The sequence below is a fragment of the Doryrhamphus excisus genome, linkage group LG14, assembly GCF_037039965.1.
Source record: "Doryrhamphus excisus strain RoL-2023G ecotype Guam linkage group LG14, RoL_Dexc_Guam_v1.1, whole genome shotgun sequence".
NCBI lineage: Eukaryota > Metazoa > Chordata > Actinopteri > Syngnathiformes > Syngnathidae > Doryrhamphus > Doryrhamphus excisus.
In genome coordinates, this window is record NC_136370.1 from 5,156,944 (window position 1) to 5,176,369 (window position 19,426).

Below are 19,426 nucleotides of genomic sequence, written 5' to 3' on the forward strand. Positions count from 1 at the left end.
TTTGCAAATTGTTTTTTAGTTTAATAGTGGTTTCAACTCATTTGGAAGTCTTTATCCAAAACCGGGAATGTCAACTTCAGAAGTGGAGCAAAAAAGTAATAAACGGGCTCCAGGGAGACATTACTGTTAGAAAGTCATGAAAAGGTCTATGTTTAATAAATAGGGGACACCACTGGATTTGCTCATACTGTATGTTCAACAACATGAAAAAGGGGGGCTTCTGCTGTCCCATAATAAGCACACAAAAGGCCCCACTTTTACCTCCAGGGCTCCTGGGAGGAGGAGGAGGAGGAGGCTGAGCTTTGACAAAGCCGCACCCCAAAGTGGCCTCACCCTGCTGGGCAGATTGTGGCGGCTGCACCTGGCTCCTGTAGTGTGGTCCTCTTAAAGGGGGGTAGTGGCGGGACAGAATTAGAACCACACACCGTGCACATGAGCACATTGCCACTGTGCACATTAACCATCTGTCTGGTTTTTTTACTGCACCAAAGTCATGTCTTTGGGGACCGTGTATGTTGTTTTGGCCCTTGCCGATTTTGTCCTGTTTGAGTCACATGGTTTCATTTTTCACCCCACAGGGGGGCTGGCTGCCAGTTGAAGGGGTGGAGGGGGGGGGGGTCTTTTTCCTGAGAGATCATACAGAAATATAAACTCCCCTCCTGCTGACAGCTCACTCCTTATGGCTGATTTAGACATCACTTCATGCTTGAAGTCACTCGATGCCTTACTGAGCATGCAACATACTGTAACTATCACGTCTGCCTCAGTCTCCTCTTGGATAAAATGTGTCTTTGTACTGAGAAGTAAATACAGGAACCCCTCGTTCTCCTCCCGTTGTTGTTTGTTGTAGTTGTTAAAGATGTGCACTAGTGGCCCTTAGTCTCCTCTTGAATAAAATCGATCTCATTAGGCTACGACTGAAATGCAGCGCGATACTTGCTCGCCTCCATTGTTGTCATTTGTTAGCATGTGTTATTCAGCCTGGCTACCGGCCTCTTTGCCTGTTGCCCTCAGTCTCCTCTCGGATAAAATCTGTCTCCTTATCAAAAAGTAAATACAGGATACCCTCATTCTCCTGCCGTTGTTGTTTGTTGTTGTTGTTAAAGATGTGCACTCGTGGCCCGTCTTCTTGCTGCCCTTAGTCTCCTCTTGAATAAAACGGATCTCATTAGGCTATGACTGAAATGCAGCAAGATCCTTGCTCGCCTCCATTGTTGTCATTTGTTAGCATGTGTTATTCAGTCTGGCTACTGGCCTCTTTCCCTGTTGCCCTCAGTCTCCTCTCGGATAAAATCTGTCTCCTTATCAAAAAATAAATACAGGATACCCTCGTTCTCCTCCCGTTGTTGTTTGTTGTTGTTGTTAAAGATGTGCACTAGTGGCCCGTCTTCTTGCTGCCCTTAGTCTCCTCTTGAATAAAAAGGATCTTATTAGGCTACGACTGAAATGCATTGCGATCCTTGCTCGCCTCCATTGTTGTCATTTGTTAGCATGTGTTATTCAGTCTGGCTACTGGCCTCTTTCCCTGTTGCCCTCAGTCTTCTCTCGAATAAAATCTGTCTCCTTATCAAAAAGTAAATACAGGATACCCTCGTTCTCCTCCCGTTGTTGTTTGTTGTTGTTGTTAAAGTTGTGCACTAGTGGCCCGTCTTTTTGCTGCCCTTAGTCTCCTCTTGAATAAATGGACCTCATTAGGCTACGACTGAAATGCAGTGCGATACTTGATTGCCTCCATTGTTGTCATTTGTTAGCATGTGTTATTCAGTCTGGCTACTAGCCTCTTTCCATGTTGCCCTCAGTCTCCTCTCGGATAAAATATGTCTCCTTATCAAAAAGTAAATACAGGATACCCTCATTCTCCTCCCGTTGTTGTTTGTTGTTGTTGTTAAAGATGTGCACTAGTTGCCCGTCTTCTTGCTGCCCTTAGTCTCCTCTTGAATAAAATGGATCTCATTAGGCTACGACTGAAATGCAGCGCAATACTTGCTCGCCTCCATTGTTGTCATTTGTTAGCATGTGTTATTCAGTCTGGCTACTAGCCTCTTTGCCTGTTGCCCTCAGTCTCCTCTTGGATAAAATCTGTCTCCTTATCAAAAAGTAAATATAGGATACCCTCGTTCTACTGCCGTTGTTGTTTGTTGTTGTTGTTAAAGATGTGCCCTAGTGGCCCGTCTTGTTGCTGCCCTTAGTCTCCTCTTGAATAAAATGGATCTCATTAGGCTACGACTGAAATGCAGTGCGATACTTGATTGCCTCCATTGTTGTCATTTGTTAGCATGTGTTATTCAGTCTGGCTACTAGCCTCTTTCCATGTTGCCCTCAGTCTCCTCTCGAATAAAATATGTCTCCTTATCAAAAAGTCAATACAGGATACCCTCATGCTCCTCTATTGTTTGTTAGCATGTCTAAAGACTAGGGCACACAATGCACACACCATTGCCCTCAGTCTCCTCTCGGATAAAATCTGTCTGCTTATCAAAAAGTAAATATAGGATACCCTCGTTCTACTGCCGTTGTTGTTTGTTGTTGTTGTTAAAGATGTGCCCTAGTGGCCCGTCTTGTTGCTGCCCTTAGTCTCCTCTTGAATAAAATGGATCTCATTAGGCTACGACTGAAATGCAGTGCGATACTTGATTGCCTCCATTGTTGTCATTTGTTAGCATGTGTTATTCAGTCTGGCTACTAGCCTCTTTCCATGTTGCCCTCAGTCTCCTCTCGAATAAAATATGTCTCCTTATCAAAAAGTCAATACAGGATACCCTCATGCTCCTCTATTGTTTGTTAGCATGTCTAAAGACTAGTGCACACAATGCACACACCATTGCCCTCAGTCTCCTCTCGGATAAAATCTCATTACCAAGAAATAAAGACAGGATTCCCTCGGTGCCCTCCATTTTTGTTTGTTAACATGTATTGTAAAGAAGCATTCACTGCATACTACCTGCCCACGTTGTTTTGCAGCCCTCAGTCTCCTGTAGGGTGAAATGGCAATGAATAATAACAGATAGAACAGGGGTCTCAAACTCAATTTACTTGGGGGCCACTGGAGCTAGGGTCTGGGTGAGACTGGGCCACATCAGGTTTTCCAAAAAAATACAAACACATTTATTAAAAACTGAAAAATATACAAACTTTTTCAGTGCTTTGTTTCCGATTTTCTACAATAAAAGCTCTGATAAAACATTCCACTGTTCTCAAATATCTTAATTTTTATTTTTCTGCACAAAATAAGATGAAAAATAAACAAATTAAGAATAAAGAAAATCGATCAATCAGTAATAAATAAATATAATAATAATAATAAAACAGCAAATAATAAAAACTTAAGAAACCACATATAGTTGGTGGGTAGACAAATTATTTTTTCAGATTAAAATGAACAAAGCATTATTAGAGCCCTGTAGACATGACAAAACACGACTATAGTCACATTTATACTCTTTTTATTTACAACATATTGCGCAACTGCAGGGTCTTGAGACACATGCTAACTCGCAAACTAGAGAGCCAGCGACCTAAACGGTAGCCTCCAAGTTATTTCCTTTAAACTTAAAAAAGCCAAAAATTTACCACTTCCACAGGGATAGGGAGGATAACTATTAACAGTTATTTAACCTTTAACATGAACATTAATCAAACGTAATAATTTTTTCTGGGTACATGATACCATACAGCATCCATATCAAACTTGCGCTAGCTGCACTAACATTAAACTTTCATAGACACACATTTGGCCCGCGGGCCGCGTGTTTGAGGCCCCTGAGATAGAATATGTGCAAAAGGGGCTATGAAGTTAACATTACTATTGCATACAATGACACTGTTCAGTACTTAGCCATAGTCCTTTCTGGTCATCCAGATGTTTAATATTGCCCATTCATTTCCCCCTCTATTTGTGTGTGTGTTGCTCTGGATATATTTGCGATGCATCCCCCTCCCCTCCTCCCCTCCATCAGTGTACACGGTGGGCAACAGCGTCAAGCTCGTACTGCCCCCGGGCTGGTCCTGTATCTCAACTCACTATCACACATACAGAACCACCGAAAGAAGCCAACCAGCAGCCGATCCCGGACATTCCCACCCATTTTCCTCCCTCCGTGGATTTGTCATTCACATGTGGCATTTAACCCAGCCACTTCGAGGAGGAGGAGGAAGAAGATGAAGATGATGACGGCGCTGTGAATGGGACACACCAGCAACACGGAGGCAGCACCGCCTTTCCTCACACAAAAACACGCCGAGGTTTGCGCACCGGCTACCGGGTCCAGCGTGTGCGCTCTGCCGGGGCCCGGCGCGCGTCGTCTGGGTGGACTGACCGAGCAGGATGGAGGCGTTCTTTACGGAGGTAAGACGCCGCGAAGGAAATGCGAACGCTGGTGAGACATACAGAATGAACCGTGCACACGGAAGGATGCTGTGACTCATTTTTTATTCGCTTTTACTTCACAGCCACGATGGCAGGTGTTGAGCCTTCATGCATATCGATACTCTTTGACAGTAAAAGCAATGCATGCAAACTGAACTGCTAGGCAGTTCATAGCCACCGCAGAGCATGGAGGCCTGTCTGCCGGCTTTGTGAATTATTTCCGAGCCACGCCGTAGATAAATTGGCCAAACGAGAGCTGACACACGCGGGCTTTCACCTCCACAAGGCTTTCCTCCATCGCCGGATTAAAGCCAATCTGCTAACATGAGCTCGGCCTGCAACAACATCCGTCCCTTGCTTTCTTACCGCTGTCTGTGTACCGGATTGCTTATTTTCTATGCTTTTTAACTGCACTTTGGGGTGGATGCTTTTGCATTTGGGTGGTATGTGCACAGCTGGGGGGGAGGGGGTGATGGAGAAGGGTGGCTTTCCGTGGGGAGGGGTGGATGAGCTGTGGAATAGGTGAGATTGCAAGAAAGGGGTTGCATTATACCGTCACGGGACTGTTATCATCTTTATTACCTCCACCAAGGTTTACAGGTATTGTTTGAGTGCCAATTGTGCTGGAGAAAAAAATTAAAGTTTTTTGGCAAGGGTTTGGGTAAAAGGTGTGGATGCAAGAGTTTATCGTCACATTAATGTTTTTTTACACTCCACTTGCATCGGGGACAAGTGGTGTAGTGAGCAACCACATCCAGCAGATGAAGCCCCAGCGGAACAATTAGCGATTCTTCCATCAAACAAGAGAGCTGCGACATATTTAGGATGATAAAATGGTAGCACTTTAGCATCTTTATTGCTCCTTTTTTTGTTTTTGTCTTTTGTGACCTCCACCAACTATGGGAGGTGTTGCTTTGATCGCTGTTTAGCTGAGAAAGATGACATAAATGACCGACTTTAATGACATTATATGTAGTTTTGGTGAGGATCCAGGCAGAGGTGCGGATAGAGCTATTGTTTTCCACCATTACACTCCAGTTGCAGCGGTTCCACAGTGGAACGGTTTATGATTTTTCCATCAAACGAGATAACCAGGACATTTAGTACAATTGATGAGAGCACTGTAGCATCCTTGTTGTTCATGCTAGCAGTCCTTTTGGTACCTCCATCCACCAACCACAATGGGTGTTGTATTGATTAGCTTTTAGCAGGAAAAAACAGACTGCCATGAAATTGCGTGATTATGGCCAGAATCTGTCTAAAGGCACTTTAGCACTTGATTTAGCATCTTGATGTCATTTTTTAAATTTGCTTTAGTTTTTGTGTTTATTACCTATTGAGGTGTTCCGGGCATGCCCAGCCGGGAAAAGGCCCCGGGGCAGACCCAGGACACACTGGAGGGACTATGTCTCACAGCTGGCCTGGGAACGCCTTGGTGTCCTCCTGGTGGAGCTGGAGGAGGTGGCCGGGGACCGGGAAGTCTGGGCTTCCCTACTGAGACTGCTGCCCCCGCGACCCGGACCCGGATAAGTGGAGTAAAATGGATCAGAATCAGAATCAGAAAAGGGTTTATTGCCAGGTATGATCAAACACATACTAGGAATTTGTTTTGGTATAGTAGGTGCAGACACATCTATTAAAAAAGAATGAAAAATACAAAATATACAGAATAAATATACAGAATAAATATACAGAATAAATATACAGATGGATGGATGGATGGTTTATTACCTCCACCCAACATGATGGTATTGCTTTGATTGGATGAGCCTGGGAGGAAAATTAGCATTCTAGTGAGGATGTCATGCAATCGCCAGAAAATGGTAGCACTGACAAGACATCCAATCAGGTGAGCTTATGGACACTGTACTAGTGTAATGGTCTCCAACATGCGTATTTGTGTAATGAATGAAGTACTGAAATTATTTATTGCTTGAGCCTCTCACATTGGTAGAGATGTTATTTGTTTGAATGTTTGGAGAGCGGGGCGGCACGGTGGTGTAGTGGTTAGTGCGCAGACCTCACAGCTAGGAGACCAGGGTTCAATTCCACCCTCGACCATCTCTTGTGGAGTTTGCATGTTCTCCCCGTGCATGCGTGGGTTTTCTCCGGGTACTCCGGTTTCCTCCCACATTCCAAAACATGCTAGGTTAATTGGTGACTCCAAGTTGTCCATAGGTATGAATGTGAGTGTGAATGGTTGTTTGTCTATATGTGCCCTGTGATTGGCTGGCCACCAGTCCAGGGTGTACCCCGCCTCTTGCCTGAAGACAGCTGGGATAGGCTCCAGCACCCCCTTTTCCCTGGTGAGGGAAAAGCGCTAGAAAATGAATGAATGAATGAATGAATGTTTGGAGAGCGCCAGATTGTTGCCATGTGATACGGGCAACATAGTGAAGCCTTTGCATGACACATGACGTTTTCCCCTCAGTTTTAACATATTGATCATCAGCATTGATTCCCCGCAGCCCCGTTGACTGAAAGCTCATGTCGGACCCATAAAAACAGACTCTAGCGACTCCTGTATACGCTTACATGTGATACCCCCAAGCCTACCTGGAGAGTGTACGTCGCAAAACTCCACTTTATAGTCTCATTCCGCTGCATCTCCATCACTCCTCCGTTCGTGAGAGTGAACAGCTGACCTCTCGCTCCTTCTCTCTTTCAACGCAGGCAGAATGATAGCTGGCCAAGCAGCAGCCGAGCATGAAATGTCAGGTGGCATCAGACTACAACACAGCAACCTCCTCCCTATTCCGAAAGGGGAAGCTTTGGGAGTGGACTACGGTTGACTTACAGTTGAACTAGATTTCTACCATTAAGACCTCCCATACTTGAGCATTTTCCAGTATTTTAAATATGTCTATAAAGGCGTGCGTGGCTTTAACCATTTTGTGTGTCTGTAGCTTCAAAGGGCTCATGACACCAATACACATGGAAATGCTGTGGGGAAAATAACATTGAAAGTGTTAGATTTGTTGAAATATTTAGTTTTTTAAAAGTTTTTTATCACTTCTTTCGGGGGACTGAAGAAGGAGGAGCAAGTTACATTTACACCAGAAGTTACTACCCGGAAGTTATCGTTCACTCCAATGTTTTCTCAATTATTATGAGCAAGCATAAGCTTGTTCATTTGTCAGCTTCAGAGAACCACAGCGCTCACCGATGTCTTGGAGCCCCGCAAACAAATTGTGTATTTAGGAAGCACTTTGGGCGTGTGACCAATCACAGTGGAGTGGGTGTGCCTAGAGGCACGCCATGGGTGGAATAAATTAACACACACTGTTTCGGCAGATATCACAAATCCAAGAAATAGGTGCAGATTCTGGAAGATCTAGAAAGTTTTATGGTAATGGTAATGGTAATGGTTTTATTTCATTTGAACATACATCAGATTACAATTGAGTGCATCCCATAATCAGTTCACAGTTCCACATGTCCAAAAGGAGTAGGAAGAAGCAAAGCTTACTAAATCCTACCCCTCCATCTGGTACTTTTACAATCAGTAACTGTTACATTTGTTCACTTCCTGCTTTCCATAATACAGTTTAAGGTTTTTTTTTTAATAATGCACCTCGTACCGAAGTAGGAGGTGATATGAGCATCCAATGCCATAATGGGTACCATAGTAAGTGTCAATATAGTGATATATATAGCACATCATGACTGGTTCAAGACTCTTCATCCTTGTATTTAGCAAACATCAACTGCTTGTATTGTTTCTTGAATTGGCTCATCGTATTTTATTGTTTATCTGTGGGTTATTGTGTGTAGCTGCTCTATAGGAGTCCACAACTCAATACAAAGGGTCAGAAAGTCAGCATAATAGGTCCTCTTTAATAAATATTTTTTTTACAAAATCTATTCTACGAATCTGAGAATAATAGAATTGAGCTTCATGCCATGGCTGGATAAGCAGCATTCACTGCTCACCGGCATTTATTTTGCAGTGTGGATAGAGCTGCTCAGTCAAAAGACATACTTGGGGCCATTTTTTGTACGTGTTATATCCTAGTATTCACAACACAATATCAGTGAATGTTATTATTGTGTTATGATTGTGTCAGGAACATGTTCCTGGAACATCTTTCTGGATGGCGGCAGTTCAGAAAATTTGCTACAGGGCGTGTCAAAATCTCAACTTCAATTCACTGGAAATTCATAGTTGTATATTTATTGATGACAGCAGTATGAGAAAAATGTTTTATTAAGTGATTAATTTCATTTTGTTATCTTTTTTAAAAAAAAATGTTTGGTGTCTTGAGCCCCAAATAGCTGGATTTGTACATGCTTTACACCTTTCCTGACACAGAGCAAATCTTTTTAGCATATAAGGGCATTTAGATCAACAATTCTATCCGCCCCAATGGCTGGACGGGACACAAAAAAACCCAACAAAAAATAAATTCATTTTGTTATTATTTTTTTCAAAAAATTTTTGGGTGTCTTGAGCCCCAAATAGCTGGGTTTGTACATGCTTTACACCTTTCCTGACACAGAGCAAATCTTTTTAGCATATAAGGGCATTTAGATCAACAATACTATCTGCCCCAATGGCTGGACGGGACAAAAAAAAAAAAAAAAAATTAATTTATTATTTTAATTTATTATTAGTTATTATTTTTTTCAATTTTTTTGTGTCTTAAGCCCCAAATTGCTGGGTTTGTACATGTCTGTTTCTGACAGTGAGCATCTCCATCAAGTGGCAACATAATAGATGCCATATATTAGTGCTGGATGATATATTGAAATATTATAATATTATATATATTATATTGATAGATTGCAATCTTGATTCACACACACTTTAAAGCATAAGGAAATTGCTCTGATCATGGTGTGGGTGTGCACATGCGCAAAAAAATTGTCCCAGACAATTGCAATTTCAAAATCATTATATATTACACATTTTAAAAGGGACCTATTATACTCATTTTTCGTCCCTTTGTATTGCCTTGTTGACTTCTGTAGAGCAGCTGCACATGATAACCAGCACAGAAAGCTTTCTAGATCTAACAGAATCTGCACCTATTCCAGCTGTACTTCTTGGATTGCGTGATTGCCGCCAAAAAACGGACTGTTTTAATTCATTCCACCCACAGCCCACCTCCAGGCATGCCCATTCCACTGTGGTTGGTCACACGCCCAACCGCTACTAAAGTACTTCCTGACTACTGCGAACCCCACTTTCTAATTTTGTGGATATATGAGTTGATAATAAATGAATAACATATTTGGAGAGCGAATTGAAAAATGTTTAGGAGCTACTCATGTGAGCTATTCCTTATGAAATGCCATCGACAGATGAAAATATTTTTCTCTTGCTGGGAATCAACAACTCCAATAACTTCTGCCTGAGCTTGCCTCATAAACAGAGACGCAGAGCTTGGAGGAGAGTGGTGCACGCAGAGAGCCACGCCCATATAAGGAAGCCCGTCCTTCTGTGACATCACAAAGACATAGCTTTACAAGGCCCTCTGAAACCGAGCGTTTGAGCCATCCCAAACTTCTTTCAGGGCTCACTTCCAAATGCACAAACGTCATTATGTGAAACTTTGGCACCGTTTAATACAAGAATACAACATTCTAACTACATTTATAGGTCAGAGAAATGGAAAAAAGCATAATGTTAGGTTAGCCTAGTCGTTGAAGAAAAACAAAAGTATCAAATGTTCTGTAACCCACGTCTATAGCTGACTGACGAAAAGTTGGCAGAGCTCCAAGCTGCATTTTAAGATGTTTAGCGAAGCCTTTTTTTTTCTTTTAGTGGTGAGTCAGAGGATGTTTTTTCCTAATGACATCATGAAAACTTTTACTGCAAGCTTTTACTAGCAAACTATATGTTTTTCTTCTTTGTGGTGTCCCACGGCTTGCACTAAACAAGCCATTATTGATCATTGAAGTGTACAAAAGTGGATGCATTATAGAAAGCTTATAGAAAGTTCTGCCCTGAAATATTTATCACCTGCTTGAATTACGTATGTGAACAACACTTGGCAACAAACTAAGAAAGACCAAAGCAGCTTTTTTTGCACTGAAAAACAGGTTTATTGCATCTTTCGTCCATATATGTTATGGTTGAAATTATGCAGGATTTGCATTGTAGCTGCTGAGGCAAGAGGGAGGGAACAGTCGCTGGAGATGTGTGTGACCTATATTCAGCTGCTCCAAACACATTGGTTCTGCTCAGGAGCTGCCTCAGTATCCGTCTTTTTTTTTTTCTCTCGGTGGGTCTCCATCCTCCCTTAAGCTACAGTGCGGCTGTCTGTGTGCCATGAGTCTTTCTTTGTAGCCTTCTTTCTTATGCATGTGTAGGTGGGACGCTGCTACTGTCATCAAAATGCATCAAGTCTTTGCTGCTGTAAGGCAAATTACAGCCAAGCAACAGCATCCAGAATCCCTTTCTACACTTGAATGAGCTAAAGCTGCAAGATCGGGCCAGACTGTACAGAATTATAGAATAATGTCACTGCTTGTTTAATAATTTCACACATTTAGTGCACATTATTAGCCAGTTGTTTTAATAGATTAGGCATTTTATTATTTTCTGAATGAATATTGTTTTGAAATATATATTTAATGCAGGGAAGTTAATGCAAGTTAAGAGCCAGGAATTTTTCATTGAGTAAAAAAACACACATGGTTTTATTATATATATATATATATATATATTTATTTTTATTTTTATTTTTATTTTTATTTTTATTTTTATTTTTATTTTTATTTTTATTTTTATTTTTATTTTTATTTTTATTTTTATTTTTATTTTTATTTTTATTTTTATTTTTATTTTTATTTTTATTTTTATTTTTATTTTTATTTTTATTTTTATTTTTATTTTTATTTTTATTTTTATTTTTATTTTTATTTTTATTCAAATTCAAACTGGATTTGAATTCTGCATCTCAGATCAAAAGGAACTCAATCTCCCAGCATTCACTTGTGTCCAGATAGGAGAGGCAAGCTGTTACCATGGTGCCCTGTTGCCGTGGAGTCCTGTTGCTATGGTGTTTGTGTGTGTATGTGTGAGACTGTAGTTTAATCCAAGATGGGAGAGAATAGGATAATTAGCAGGCTCTTCAAAACTGGCCTCTCAAAGAGGATTTAGATTGTGCACACACGGAAAAGTATAATCTGGTTTAAGTTGGATGATTGCTTTGTTTATTTTGAGGTTAAGGTCAAGTTTCAAGGTTATTTTGTGGCCATTGAGTTTGCAAAACCTTTTATTTCCTACCTTTTTCAGTCTATTTTTGTTTCTTTATAGCTGCAGAGTTGAATTTCAACTCTAAGCATTTGAAATGTGACTCTCACAGGACAGTTGACTAGCGTACATGCAATCAAACACACAAATAAATAAATGCAAACCTCACTCTCCGTTCCCGCCGCCGCCGCCGCCGCCGCCGCCGCTGCTGATATAATCTGCTGAAAGCTCTCCTGTCCTGATGATATTATCACCTTTAATGGAATATTACTGACACACTTTCAGGCTGCAGCGCTCGGGGAGGGATCAGAGTGCTTTATGACAGCTTTGTGTGGCCCACTAAATCAATATATACATCTTTTATAGTGCATGTTTCTTTTTTGGGCCTGCAATAAAATCCAAACCTTCAAATCTCCACCTCTAGAATTGTTGTAGTGTTGTATTTTTTTTGTATTAAACTGTCAACTCTAGATCGACCCTCAACCTTTTCAACGGTCTCCTTCTCATCTTTAATTATTCCCCACTCCCATTAGCTAGCAACTACTCAGCTGTTTCCCTCATTATTTATTTATTTCACTGCGTGTTGTTCTTTCATTTGCTAACAAACCGCAACTCTTACTATTCTTTTGCGGCTTTTTCTTCTACATTTTGTGCATCCTGATTCGCGTAATTAGTTCTTTCCCTCATTTGACAATAAGCAGGATTTGTTTTCACGCTGCCAGGAAATTAAAAGCAAACTCAACAATGTTGGGGTCTTGTCAATGATGGACCATCAGAAGAGGCATGAGGTGTGGAAAACGATAAGGCCACAAAGAAAGCACCGCAGCCTGCATTCATTTTGTGTGTAAAGATATCATAAATCTTTTGTAGAACCATATTTGACCATTTCTAATCATACACTACCATGGAACAGGATCATCTAACATAGAGGGGTCAGAGTATCAAGCCTTGAGGAACTACAGGATCAAATGGCAACATGGAGCTTTGTGGAATTCCACGATCCTGTTAAGAATAGGCCTGAGTCTTATCGAGGCTTGTGGAACTCCAGGATCACATATTGAATAACCAAGACCAACCGAGAACTTCAAGCTTTCAAACACAGATAGGTCGGAGCGTTGAGCCTTGCAGAACGCCAGGATAACGAAAAGAGTAACATAGAGAAGTAGGCACAGGATCATATCGGCACATCAAACATTACGCAATGCCGTAGAGAAGAACATAAAAAGTATCAATATCTGGCCTTGCGGAACCTTAGGAACCTCATGCTGTTTCAGCATTCAAGTTGCAAGTTGACGTGATCCATCTAATAATTTCAAACATTAACATACAATATCTAAAACCCTCTCTTCAATTCCATATGGAAATAAAGATAATTACACATAATTCCTCAAGAGTTGTGCACATAACCTGAGTTACGTCAGTCGAGATAATTCATTAGACATACGGTTCATGTATTACATCTGGTTAGCATTTGCTATGGAACATTACAGAAATACAAGAAATCCAAATTATTATGCAAAAGTCAATGCAGCCGAATTCAAGGCAACATATTAAAAAGGGTTCAACAATTGGCTCATTTTCCAATCCATCATGGAATAATACTGTAACAAGCAGAAATGTAGAAAACACGCATTTTAATAGTGGCGTTCAGGATGAGAAGCAAAGCCATAATTGGAAAAATAAAGATGAAAGTTGGCGGCACGGCGGTCGAGTGGTTAGCGCGCAGACCTCACAGCTCGGAGACCAGGGTTCAATTCCCACCCTCGGCCATCTCTTTGCATGTTCTCCCCGTGCATGCGTGGGTTTTCTCCGGGTACTCCGGTTTCCTCCCACATTCCAAAAACATGCTAGGTTAATTGGCCACTCCAAATTGTCCATAGGTATGAATGTGAGTGTGAATGGTTGCTTGTCTATGTATGCCCTGTGATAGGCTCCAGCACCCTCGTGAGGAAAAGCGGTAGAAAATGAATGAATGAAGATGAAAGTTGCATCTAGTACGTGTATAGCTTAAGATGTCTGTTCATCTTAATCTTTGCTGCAGGGGAGCAACAGTGAATCAGGTAGAGAGCCTTACTGTAATGTCAGCTGACTGATGTCACATGACATCTACAAAGTGATGTTTCTACAATTGACCCACACAACATTCATGATTGACTGGTAGCTTGCGATCGATGTAATGACCACCCCTGCTGCAAAGAATAAACACAGACATGGCTGAGTACTTATCAAGCCTTGTGGAACTCCAGAATCACATATAGAATAAGCAAGACAAACCCAGAATTTCAAGCCTTGTAAAAACGCAGATAGGTCGGAGCGTTGAGTCTTGCAGGACTCCAGGATAACGTAAAGAATAACAAAGAAATGCAGGCACAGGATCATATTGGCGCATCAAACATTACACAATGCCGTAGAGAATAACATAAAAGGGTCTCAGTATCTGGCCTGGTACAGAATAACATCAATGACTATCAAGAGGTCAAAGCAACGTGCCTTGCGGAACTCCAGGGATATGTAAAGAATAACATCGAGAGTTCGGAGCATTGAACCCTGTGGTACTCCACGTACTCTCAATCAAACAGCAAGACACTCATCATTTATACCTTTTTTACATAAAGATCACGTCACATTTCCGCATCAGAACCATAACAGAAGACCTAGCTTTGCCTTTTATACAGAATAAATGGCATGCCCTTTCACACAGCCACATGACATCCTGCGACCAGATAATTAGAGCATCTGTTGTGACGATTGCTTCCCATTTTTGGTCCACTTAAAACAGATCCTCACCCATTTGGTCTCTGTGAACACAGTTGTAGACCCAACCAAAGATGTCTCTCTAGCTCTAGACACTCTAGAGCAGGGGTCTCAAACTCAATTTACTTGGGGGGCCACTGGAGCTAGGGTCTGGGCAAGGCTGGGCCGCATCAGGTTTTCAAAAAAAACCAAAAACGCTTTTTATTAAAAACAGAAAAATATACAAACTTTTTCAGCACTTCGGTTCCGATTTTCTACAAGAAACATTCCACTGTTCTCAAATATCTTAATTTTTATTTTTCTGCACAAAATAAGATAAAAAATAAATAAACAAATCAAGAATAAAGAAAATCAATCAATCAGTAATAAATAAATATAATAATAATAATAAAACGGCAAATAATAAAAACTTAAGAAACCACATATAGTTGGTGGGTAGACAAATGATTATTTTCAGATTAAAATGAACAAAGCATTATTAGAACCCTGTAGACATGACAAAACACGACTATAGTCACATTTATACTCTTTTTATTTACAACATATATTTCATTTACAACATTTTATTTACAACTGCAGGGTCTTGAGACACATGCTAACTCGCAAACTAGAGAGCTAGCGACCTAAACGTGTAGCCTTCAAGTTATTTCCTTTAAACTTAAATAGCCAAAAACTTACCACTTCCACACGGATAGGGAGGATAACTATTAACAGTTATTTAACCTTTAACATGAACATTAATCAAACTTAATAATTTTTTCTGGGTACATGATACCATACAGCATCCATATCAAACGTGCGCGGGCCGCACTAACATTAAACTTTCATATCAAGGCGGGGGGCCTCAAACTAGTGTCCTGTGGACCACATTTGGCCCGCAGGCCGCGTGTTTGAGACCCCTGCTCTAGACACAAAGTGACCTCCAAGTATCTTTAAAAAAAAAACAGAAGCGTAAATGCACCCTCAAGATGTCAAATTACAAGGTCAATTATATCCTCCCTATCCTCGGTGTGCGTGCTGTTTGTAAAGATTCTTGACAAGGCAAAAAATGGCCAGCTTTTCCAGGCATTGTATAAAAGGCTTCACTCTTTTCCAGTCAGTCTGGTCATTGTCTGCCTGTGCAAATTCTGGCACATAAAGCGTGACCCCAAGACCTCAGTCCTCTCACTGGCAGATGCAGTAATTCTTTTTCATCCTGTTAAAAGTCACGCTACTTAAAGCTCACATACTGGACTCTTAAGCCATCTTATCATGGATGCATTGAAAACAGTTCAATAGAAAAATGTATGCATGGCTTTAAGTAAATTGATCTTTGGTTCCACATTGATCCCAGCCTGTGCCAGAAGAGAATACAGTGGAGGGCTATAAATGACCTAACAGCGTTACAAACCACACCCAGCACTCTCATTCGCACAGTACTCTTGGTTTTTATGTCTTCCTCCCATCCCTGCCCCCTCTCTCCTTTCCTCTTCTGGGAATTCCTGGTCCAGACAGGCAGGGATGGCCATGCATGACAACAAACCTATCGCATCAGTGGGATAGAAACACACGTTGGATGCCTAAACGTGTCACCAAAGCCCATCAATCCATCTTTTCTACTGGCTTCCTTTGTGAAATATGAACCTGGAAGCAGTCAAACAAAACCCTCCATCTCCGTCCGTCACCTTTGTGAAATGCTCCATTTAACCTCATTGTTACACTCTAGCCTCAAACATGACCCCTGACCGCTCATCTCAAACCTTTGGTCTCTGTTCAACAGCTGCTGAAAGACAACTAAATGCTTGTTTAGTGTTCTGTGGCATTCAAGCACTGAAACCAATCATCATGAATAATTTCACGAGTCCCTTTCATATTGCCCATAAAAGCCGGCATTTTTGTGATGTGCTGTGTAGGTCTGGACCACAGATGGCTGAGGCGTTAGGCCTCAAAACCACGTACAACAAAGCCAACTAAGTAGGAAGCAGAAGCCGAAAATGATGGTCCTCGGAGATGCAATGACTATAAAATGTTTGAAAAATACAAGTACTCCAAATGAGTGCATCCTCTGAGCATGGAAGAAAGAACCTGGAACTCACAGCTGTAAACAATTGGTTTTAAGTAGCCAATTAGAAGCAGGAGCAACCCAGTTGTCCCGCCTCCAGCCAGAGTGAGGGCCTATGAAAACAGAGACAGCACAAAGAGGTGGAGCAGGTTGATGGCTGATTTTTTTCCAAAATAGATGATCTGTGTGTGGCACGGCGGTCTAGTGGTTAGTGCGTAGACCTCACAGCTAGGAGACCAGGGTTCAATTTCACCCTCGGCCATCTCTGTGTGGAGTTTGCATGTTCTCCCCGTGCATGCGTGGGTTTTCTCCGGGTACTCCGGTTTCCTCCCACATTCCAAAAACATGCTAGGTTAATTGGCCACTCCAAATTGTCCATAGGTGTGAATGTGAGTGTGAATGGTTGTTTGTCTATACCAGTCCAGGGTGTACCCCGCCTCTCGCCTGATAAAATATGTCTCTTATCCATGAAATGAAATGAATAAGGGTACGTATTTCAGCATGAGGTGTTCTCAGGTGAACGTTTTCATCCTGCCTTTGTTGAGTCTATTTTGGGGAATCTCTGTGTGAAAGAAGCTGGGGATGATGAAGTGTGGTGGCGGATATGAATAGACAGCAACATAAGGTCATTGGATTATTGTCAATGTTTCATTGGCCAGAGTGATCTTTGTTGTAAGGAGCCTTGCCAACTCTCAAAGGTCTGGGATCATTTGTAATTATCAAAAGGACAAAGCTGACGCGGTTGTATCAGAGCCATAACATAACGTAATGTTATGTAATCAACCCTCATTTTGAAGCTGTGCCCTGTAGGTTCCCTGCCCTCAGTCTCCTCTGGGATAAAGCCTGTCTCCTTATGGTGGGAAGTAAAAACAGGATACTCTTGACCCCTGTTTAGCTTCTGCATAAGCTTATGTTTCCTTTTTGATAGATAGATGGACTTTCTTTATTGTCATTGCACAATAACACAGCAGTGAAATTGCCAATGAAATGTCGTTGTCTGGCTCCCGTGTAATAATAAATAATAAATAATAAATAATAAATAATAAATAATAAATAATAAATAATAAATAATAAATAATAAATAATAAATAATAAATAATAAATAATAAATAATAAATAATAAATAATAAATAATAAATAATAAATAATAAATAATAATGTGGAGAATAAATAAATGACATCAAATATAAACAATGTACAGCGTAAACAGTAATTTGCACAAATAATAAATAATAAATAATAAACAATAAATAATAAATAATAATGTGGAGAATAAAAAATGAATATAAATAAATAATAAATAATAAATAATAAATAATAAATAATAAATAATAAATAATAAATAATAAATAATAAATAATAAATAATAAATAATAATGTGGAGAATAAATAAATGACATCAAATATAAACAATGTACAGCGTAAACAGTAATTTGCACAAATAATAAATAATAAATAATAAACAATAAATAATAAATAATAAATAATATTGTGGAGAATAAAAAATGAATATTAATAAATAATAAATAATAAATAATAAATAATAAATAATAAATAATAAATAATAAATAATAAATAATAAATAATAAATAATAAATAATAAATAATAAATAATAAATAATAAATAATTTAGAATAATTTAGAATAATTTAGAATAAATAATAATAATTTAAAGTTTTGGTTGTGCGTGTGGGCAGGTAGAGGGGCTTATTTGGCACTGAGCAGTCTGATGGCCAGGGTGAAGTAGCTGTCTCTAAACCTGGTTGTTCTACAGCGGATGCTGCAGAGCCTTCTCCCAGACGCCAGGCGAGAAAACAGTCCATGCTGGGGGTGTGTGGGGTCAGAGTAGATCCGACGTGCTCTTGATATGCGATGGCAAAAAATGGCCAGCTTTTCCAGGCATTGTGTAAAATGCTTCACTCTTTTTCAGTCTTGTCTTGCCTTTGCTGTTATGCTGTCACCCCGCTTGCAAGGGATGGGAGGTCGGAGACATTTGTGAAGGAGACATATGTCTATGTGGGAAGGTGTGTGACGAGCACACTTCCGCTGACCCCCCCGAGTCACACACAAACACAGATTTTCAAGCACTGTTGCTGGACAGAGTCAGAAAGTCCAGATGTTGCAGTCTTTATCTCTCATTAAACACATCTGTCAGGGCACTGGTGCAGGCCAAGCGGAATAATGCCTAGCATGTTGAAGGTTACTGTGTCCATTAACAAAACAAACAACAAAAAAAGCTGTTATTATTTGCCAACAAGGAATGCACGTTTGACCCCTCCCAACAAACACTCACTACTTGTAACTACTTGTTACTGCTTTATGGTTTCTGGAAGTTAACACTGCTACTCTTAAGCTGCTGCACACAAAAGATTGCAGCACTGTAACCTTAGTGTTTTTTGTCAAATTACCACCAAATTTAGTACACGTTTTTAAGTGGACGACTAGCACATTTGTGCAATGTTTGGATTGAAAATGTTGAAAAACATGACCGCCATAAACCAAAATTCTTAGCAACTAATTATGGCCTGGTACAGAATAACATCAATGACTATCAAGAGGTCAAAGCAACGTGCCTTGCGGAACTCCAGAGATATGGAAAAAAGTCAATAGGTCACTGAACTTTTGTTTGATGATTATAAAACTTTTTTTTATCTCTCCTACCGTGCCGAGTTTGTTTTAGTTTTTTGAAGTGTTAAGTTTATTAAGACATTTTTGCAGAGCTGCTGGAAATGTGATTTTCTCATGAATCGGATTAGGGTTAATTTATTTGACAGCAGCCAATTACAACCGAGGAGAAAACTCACAATGAGCTTATCAACTCATCGGAAATCACAGGAGGTCATTACACGTTATACTGTAACAGTTCATCTCATAGTGTTATCTTACTATTACTCTTTATTGCTTCCTGGTTCTACCATATCTTACTTATTGTGTGGAAATATGGGCTAATAACTATAAAAGCAATCTTCACTCGCTAAATGTACTGCAAAAAAGGTCAGTAAGGATAATTCATAATGCCACCTACAGAGAACATATTAACTCCTTATTTCTAAAATCACAATTA

At 40.3% G+C, this 19,426-nt stretch overlaps 1 protein-coding gene across 2 annotated transcripts in view; it reads left to right on the top strand.

Annotated features, from left to right (window-relative positions):
- The first annotated feature begins 3,970 nt into the window (after window positions 1-3,970).
- Window positions 3,971-19,426, top strand: part of myo10l1 (myosin X, like 1) — a 54,782-nt gene continuing 39,326 nt past the window's right edge. For both annotated transcript variants that reach the window (XM_058091443.2, XM_058091444.2), the window contains exon 1: window positions 3,971-4,345. In XM_058091443.2, the coding sequence (XP_057947426.2) occupies window positions 4,325-4,345 (21 nt within the window). In that variant the 5' untranslated portion in view covers window positions 3,971-4,324. The remainder of the gene's footprint in view (window positions 4,346-19,426) is intronic.